This window comes from Aplysia californica, unplaced genomic scaffold (assembly GCF_000002075.1).
Source record: "Aplysia californica isolate F4 #8 unplaced genomic scaffold, AplCal3.0 scaffold00332, whole genome shotgun sequence".
In the NCBI taxonomy this organism is placed as follows: Eukaryota; Metazoa; Mollusca; class Gastropoda; order Aplysiida; family Aplysiidae; genus Aplysia; species Aplysia californica.
The window spans coordinates 398,667-406,541 of record NW_004797602.1 but is presented as its reverse complement, the minus strand read 5'-3'; the positions used below and the strand labels follow the sequence as shown (position 1 = coordinate 406,541).

The following is a 7,875-nucleotide window of genomic DNA, read 5'->3' as shown; positions in this document are numbered from 1 at the left end:
TGTGTGTGTGTGTGTGCGCGCGCGTGTGAGTAAGCACAGATGCATGTGAGTGAAAGTAACATACAAAGTAAAGAGAGGAGAGAGGTAAAAACCATAGATCTTTGATGAGAAATAAGGAGAAAACTACACCAGAACACAAGCCAAAATCTCACAGTCAAGAGATAGAAGTGGTTAGGGGTTGGACAGTCTGGGAAAATTTGTGACAGATGGCAAGCCTGCAGCGGTGCCCTTCAACCAACCACACTTAAAGCACATAGAAGTAGAAAGTGAAGACCACATCAGACCTCTCAACGCAAAGAGAAGAGCCTCATCTCAACATACACAAGGCCAAACCCACAGGATTTTGAAGAACCAGACTTGTATCCGAGACGATGCACTCTGAAGTAATTCCAGCGCACCGTTGAAACCGCCACTTGATTTTACTTGGAACCAAATGAAGGGCAAGCTATGAAAGGTTGCATGCACATTCTAATATTGCGAGAATTGTATTTGTAAAGCATCGCGGTGGAATCAGGCGGTCATCAAAATAATCAAATTGGAGTTTTTTTGTTCAACCCTCGTATGGCCAAATGAAAACACATTTCCATGTGAATTTTATTGAAAAAACATTGATTAAAGGCACAAAATATGAAATTTTTCAGTTTTCAAGGGTTCTTTAGCTATGGAGTTACCAAAGTTAGGCAGCTGTTTTCTTGCTATTTATATCACTGAAACCAAGTGACCTTACCTCTTTCAGTATCAAATATCTTCAAGATAGATGGACATTTTTTTCATTGAAAGGACTGCAAATGGATCAGCTTTCAGACGATACTAATAACTCCATATGCCCAAAACTTGACGAGCTCCTGATTCTAACGTGTCGTGACATATTTTGCTCTTCATTTGGACCTCCATGATGCCCACCAGCACAGCCAAGTTTTTATAGAGAGCAAAAAGAGGCTGCCATTACAGTACAGGCCCGGTATAGAACACTTTACGTAAGTAAGAAAGTGTTTATTTAGTGTTTAAGGCCATTGGCCCACATCATCTAAAACACACACTTTACAGAAGAAACTTCCATGACAACAGCATAAATCACAAATAATGATATTTTACATAAAGTCTGTGGAAAGAACTCACTCACCTCAGGGGCAAACAAAGTCTTGCCCATCTGCTCACACAGAAAGGCATACTCCAGATTGGTGAGACCAGCTCCGTACTTGCTCCCCGGGTCCGACTCTATGGGCAAGAACAAGTTCCACAGGCCGGCCGCCTTTGCCTTCTCCTACAGGACACAAGTAAAAACAATGTGGGTGGTTGGTGGGTCCTCTGATGCGGTTTGCTCTTCTTTCCTTTCCAACATCTATTGTCCTTATCTCTTCTCTTACTTTTCTTTGTACAATGTATGTTACTTTTCTAGAAACATCTTTAATCTTTGACATGTATTTGACCTATTGTGTTGCAAGTGTTATAAAACTATTACTAAAACTAATTCACAAAGCTGCTAATTTCCATTATATTCTAAAAAAAATGCTAAAAGCACATTACAGTCACAGAGATTTTAGATTTTAAAATGACTTCACAGGTAATATGCTGACCATAATGTTATGTACATATTTAACATTTTCTATGGAAACAATTTGTTAAACAGTGAAGCTGGCAACAATATATGAGTACAAAAAAATGTAGAATACAAGGAAAAACTCACTCACAGTCACAATAAAAAAAATTAGACTGGCTATCAACAAACAATAAATTAATGATCATGAAAACAACAGTGCCAGCAGTGCCTAACAGACTGCAGTGATTTTAACTTCTAAGATCAACTCTTCATCGTTTTCTTTCCCTCCTTTATCTACTCTTTCCTATCTTCCTCGTCTTCATTATTATATCTTCATAACCTTCATCCTCTGATCTATTAACTTTCTTTGATATTATTTGCTGTTTCTTCTCTGTCCATTGTCCATTATCTTCATATTCTCTTTCACCAACTCTCTATCATCTTCCTCCTCACATTTATCAACTCTGCATCATCTTTCTCTTAATTAAAAGGCAGTAAGACACATTATACAACTTTCAGACATTATCTCAGCGTCTCTGACCTTGGCGGCCTCCAGTTCGGGCATGACCTCCCAGCGGGGGGCGCCACTCTCCTCACGCTGCTTGCGGACCAACTCCAGAGGCACTACGTGTTCCTGAATGAACTCCTTGACCCTTCGGTGCAGATCCTGAACACGAGGAGAAAGACCCTGTACGTCCACCGCCATCTGACCTGAAATAATAATAACAATAATAGATTGCATTTATATAGCACTCTATCCCATTCTAGTATAAGCTCTGAGCACTTTACACCAATCACATTGACATGATTCACACAAGAGAAAATATTTCTCAGAAACAAGGAAAACCAGTTCAACCACATAAAGAAGAGCTTTCACAACCATACATTAATTATATACATGAAAGGACAGCAGTAAAAACAAAAAACATATCAGCATAACCAACAATTTTTCCCTCATCCATTTTTTCACATTTTCAATGCATTTCTCTACTCTTTCTACAGCAAGAGCCATAAATTTGTGTGTCATCGGCGTAGAAGTGGTAGCTGAGTTGATAAATTTGTACGAGGGCTGTCCCACGGAAAACCGGAATTTGGCTGTAATTTGAAAACTATTCAATATTTTCACATTCTGTAAACGCACACTTGTAAAACAATCATTTAGAAATTTCCCGATTGAGCACCATGAGCATCGCACAAACCAAACGAGCACAGCAGTTCTCAAAAGATGGCTACCCCCTTGGAAAATTGGTCAAGGGTAGAAGTGAGGTCTGTCTTTCGGTTTCTGACCGCAAAAGGTCTCAGACCTCTAGAAATACACACTGAATAAAATCAGTTTATGGGGAGAAAGTAATGGCAAAGTCACAGGTATATGAGTGATGTAGTAAGTTCAAAGCCGGACACTCCGATATCAATGACAGAGTTTACCCAGGATCTTGTTTTTCTGCCAAGACTGAGGACAACAAGAGTCGCGTTAACGAACTTATTCAAACAGACAGGCGCCTAAAAATTCGCTAAATTTGCGAGTCGCTAAGCATTTCAAAGTCGACTGTCTATAGGATAGAGTTTGATGAGCTGCACTATTGAAAGGTCTCTGCTTGATTGGTTGGGGCCGAAAAAGACCAGCGGGGTCATTTTGCAGCATGGCAACACAACGCCACACACCGCAAACGTCACGAAAGACTGGTTCCAAAGGTTCGGCTAGGAAGTTCTACTACACCCCCCTCACAGTCCTGAATTGGCCCTGTCAGATTATCACCTTTTTGAACCAATGAAACGCCATATTTCTGGACAGCGATTCACCGACGACGAAGACCTCGTGGAAGCCGTGATCGATTGGTTGAAATCCCTTGACGAAAGATTCTTCAGGGAGGATATCTTCTCCCAGATCCAGCGATGGGAAAAATGTGTCCAGCGGGATGGTGATTACATTGAGAAATAAAGCACATGTTGAGGTATGATGTGTTACAGTTTTATTATAATAGGAAAAAGATTTTTGCTTTTACGAACCTTTTCCGGTTTTCCGTGGGACAGCCCTCGTATTTAAACAGCAAGTGGTTGTGTATATGTGTGTGTGCCTGACACATTTTGAAGAATCCAATTTTTTTTTCCATTTTAAAGTAAAGGAATCATTTCTGAACAATATGCTTTTTGAATTTTTAAGATATATTCAGCAGTTTTTGAGATATGGGTGATTTTGTAAGGCAGGGTACAGAAACAAAGTTTTGAGAAAAACGGCTTTAAAGTTTCCCCTTTGTTTCTGCTTCAAATAGATAGATCTCGTTTCGGGACGACCTGACAACACATTTGCTATTCACAAACCAACTTTAAAAAGCAGCTAAGATAAAAGAACAGCTTCAAAATGTTTACATTACGTCTTCAAAACAAATTCATCACCAACTTGAGCAAGAATGTTCAAGAAATTAGATCTAGGTTTGCACAGGGAAGAAATATGCGATACAATCTGTTCTCCAAAAAGACGAAAGGGTGTGGGTGCGTAAAGCTTAGCTTTGTTTACATGTTCTAGGTATTAATGTGCAATACTCGCTACTAGACAGCGGAGAGAATGACCTATATTTTGGTATGCAATGTGTTGGTATAAAGAAGGCGGCTGATTAATGGTCGTATAAGAGATAAACAAGAGGTTGATCAAATAATGGTTCACAATGCAGGTGCCATGGGGTCGTTCTCAGTAACAGATAAGGTTCGTTGTGGAAGAAGAATGAGTGAAGCCACGTCACCAGGGGGCTGTTCACCCTGCAGGCGACTCCGTTGAATCCGAGCATGCTCATTGTGTTCGTTGAATCAGAGTTATTTTTTCATTTTTAAGAATAAAAAAAGGGGAATCCAAAAAACCCCAAAAAATGTGATTGGGTTGACTTTATGAATGGACAAGAGAAACCATCTGCAATGTTTACTCGGAAAACCAATTTACTTACACAGTTTTGGGGATTATGCAATATATCTCGTGTTATAAAACATCTTTAAAAATGTATTTTAAAGTAAAAGAAACTCAAGCCCTTGTTAATATCAATATAGGAATGGCAATGGAATCCATTTTCAATGGAACTTAGTTTTCGTCAAAAATTATATTTTTGACCTTTGAAGCCTGATATCTCGGATTGAGCAAATGCGTCTTTTGGCACCTTTCACCAGGCACGCTCACATATATAGTGAAAAGCATTGGGCCTAAAACTGAAGGCCCTTTTGCGACATGATGTCTTTTATCATTCAAAACAGATTGGTAGCGATTTGACATGTGAAACTTTGAAATAGAATTGTACAATGGGTTATATGGGTTCGACACACCTTTTTACACGAAAAAGGTGTGGGCGATGGATTTTGACATACTCTCCAAAAGCCAGGCAGCTGCATGACAAAGAAAGTGTTGATTGGAATCCTCAGGGAAAGGCCATGTGACACTTGGAGAAGTCATAGAGATGACGAAGAGAAAAGTGGAAAGACATGGAATAAAGTCAAGAGGCTAGCCCAAGATAAGGAGAAGTGGAAAGTGTCTGTCAGTGGCCAATATCCTGGTCCAGGGTGAGAAAGGTAATGATGATAACACCTCTTCAAACATGAAAGTTATTATGGCAGCTTAACATCTGATGAAACATATATCTCCAACAGAGGTGAACAAAACAAAAATTCCTCAAACAATAGAATGACGAGGTTCAAACCATGTTTATCTGTAACATAAAGTGCTTACTTTGAGAACAATTCCACATAACAGTTCAACATCTATTCTTCAAAGGTCCTAAACTACATGATCTCCGATGGCAACTTCTTCCTCCTGATCCTACCACAGACAATACCCTTTTCTGCAGCAAAGAACAAATCTAAGAGACTTTCACCTTTTTTACCATGGCATTGAGCCAAACAGCACCCACTCAAAGGCTACTGGATTAACACTTACAACAAGCTGGACTACAGCCCAGTATATATGATACCTACTGAGCTACCAGAGCACAATGTACACGGCCTTAGAGGAACATGGAGCACACACATGACGCACAAAAGCAATACACTTGGGACACCTGAGAGAAAAGTGTGTATGAGCATCCTTTGATTTTGTTTAGTTTTTCAGCAAACCAGCCCAGAGTATCCATCAACCACCCACAGCATCTTTAGTGAGTGTTATATATTGTTGCCGAGTTATAAATAACCACCAACCATCTGCTAAAGCGGGGATCCCGAAACATTTTTTAAAGTAGGCTGGATAATTGAGAGAATACCAAGTGCAGGTCACATCCTAAACACACTGCAAACACATCTTTAAAGTCATTTTTGTTTCCCTTATGGTGGCACGGCAGCGGGCCAGATTAACTGACTTTGCGGGCTAGATCCAGCCTACGGAGTGTAGTCAGGTGACACCTGTGCTAAAGCAAGGAGCAGAAAGCCTCAAAGCTATTATGGTAATTTTAAAAATCCTTTAAGAATGATGAAACTTGCAAATGGCATGGTCTGACCTTCTCGTCTTCCTATTAGACATTAGCTGAACTAAAAAAAAACAGAAGGAAGAAGCAGACCATCTGCTCGATAACTGGTGACTTTTAAACAGAGAAAAATACTAAGCAATGAAACATATTGCAGTGGAAAGCAAAATATCCAGCACTAACCTGCTGTGCCCTGACCCGCACTGGTTGAGTTAGGCCGTACCAATGTTGACATAACCGGACGACGGTGACTCATCAGTGTGGAGAAATGTCGTCTCTGGCCACTTCCAGTACTGTTGTTGGCACTGGTATTAGCCGCGCCAATGGGTGAGGAGGAGTTTAGAGAGCCCAGAGAGGCAAGTTTCCAATCACAGTCAGCCATTTCTTCTGCCATTGCTCCAACTGCTTCCCCTGGTGAAGAGCTGCTTCAGTTCTTGATAGCACGCACAAAAATGAAGAAGATAAGGTTGTATAGAAATTTTTTTAAATTTTAAATAAAATAAAATAAAATAATAATAATAATAATAATAATAATAATAATAATAATAATAATGATAATAACTATGATAATTGCACTTATATTGTGCATATCTTTGCTCCACAGCATGCTATGTGCTTTACATCTATTCTTACCCATGCAGACCTTACCTAGAATACTTGGAAACATTCTCAGCTTTCTGGGAGGTGTACAGTAAAAGCAGCCTATTAATTAAGGGCTCAAACAATAACATTAAGTAGACAAAAACTTTCAAGAGCATAAGCCATTCCCACCTTGGTGAAGTGAGGAAAATTCATGTAAAGTACCATTCCCAAGGACACAATGTTGGGCCCTGATATGGTTTGATCCCGTGACCTTTAAGTAAATAGCCCATTCCAACAACCTTATAACCACTATAGACCACAGACGTTTACTAAAATCAGGTGGAAGAGGATGAGGTCAGTGAAGTGGTTTGAGGGGGTTTTCACAAACCCTTTTGTACTGCTCTTGAGTTGAAAGTCAACAAATCAAAGCGATTTTACCGTCATTGTGCTGAAACCAGAACAGGCTGATCACACCCCAATAGCGGAATGCTTTTAAAGAGTGAAGTTTTTGCATTTTAACCTGTTTTGGTTAAAATCTTTATAAATTGATGTTTCTCAAACACCTTGAACGATTTTCTCCACATTGAAACACTTGACGTCTCCCTGCTTTGAGAAACATTTAGCCAAAATTCAAAATGTTGAAAAAGGAAGAAAAGATATATTATTAAGTACTAGATCTATTTTTAATAAAAAGAAAGAAGCATTTTTTTTCTCTCTCTCCTGGAGATCTTCCTTTCTGGGCTAAGAACAATTAACTGATCCGTTTGCTGATGATATGGGCCTCAGTATTACCTACAATAATTAACTTTACACCCCCTGCAAAATTGCTGCAGTGCCAAAAAAAACTAAGGCATGATAAAAGTCCCAGTTCTCCATCTGCGGCCGTGCACTCAGCCTGCAGTACTCTGCGACAAATTTGCCCGCAGTGGGCTGTCACAACCTTCAATTCTAGAAGAAATAACAAAATGAGGTTTACCAATTACCACTACTATTTCTACAACTGCTACAACTACATCACAACTATATAAATCTATAACAATATTACAACAGTAGTCTCCCCCTAAGATCTCGGTGCTTGGGAGCAAGGAAAATGCGGGAGCGGATGGGATCTTAGCCAACACATCAAAGGAAAAATCTATGGTGATCCATAATAAGGCCCACGACCCCGGTAAAATGGCCTCCTTTCACTCTAAAATGAACTGACATGACCCTTGGGTGGGTTTATGATATGCCAAACAAAGAGAGGCCAATTAAAATTCAGCCTGACTCACAAATTATGGAGAAGAGACAACTGCTGCAACGGGAAGAGTTCACATTTCA

General features: G+C 39.7%; 1 protein-coding gene across 3 annotated transcripts in view; it reads right to left on the bottom strand.

Annotated features, from left to right (window-relative positions):
- The window catches only part of LOC101855807 (acyl-CoA dehydrogenase family member 10), a 29,445-nt gene that overhangs the window by 17,230 nt on the left and 4,340 nt on the right, over nt 1–7,875 (bottom strand). For all 3 annotated transcript variants that reach the window (XM_005102615.3, XM_035970877.1, XM_005102614.3), the window contains exons 2-4: nt 6,157–6,406; nt 2,082–2,251; nt 1,124–1,264 (exon numbers count right to left, since the gene is read on the bottom strand). In XM_005102615.3, coding sequence (XP_005102672.1) covers nt 1,124–1,264; nt 2,082–2,251; nt 6,157–6,367 — 522 coding nt within the window. In that variant the 5' untranslated portion in view covers nt 6,368–6,406. The remainder of the gene's footprint in view (nt 1–1,123; nt 1,265–2,081; nt 2,252–6,156; nt 6,407–7,875) is intronic.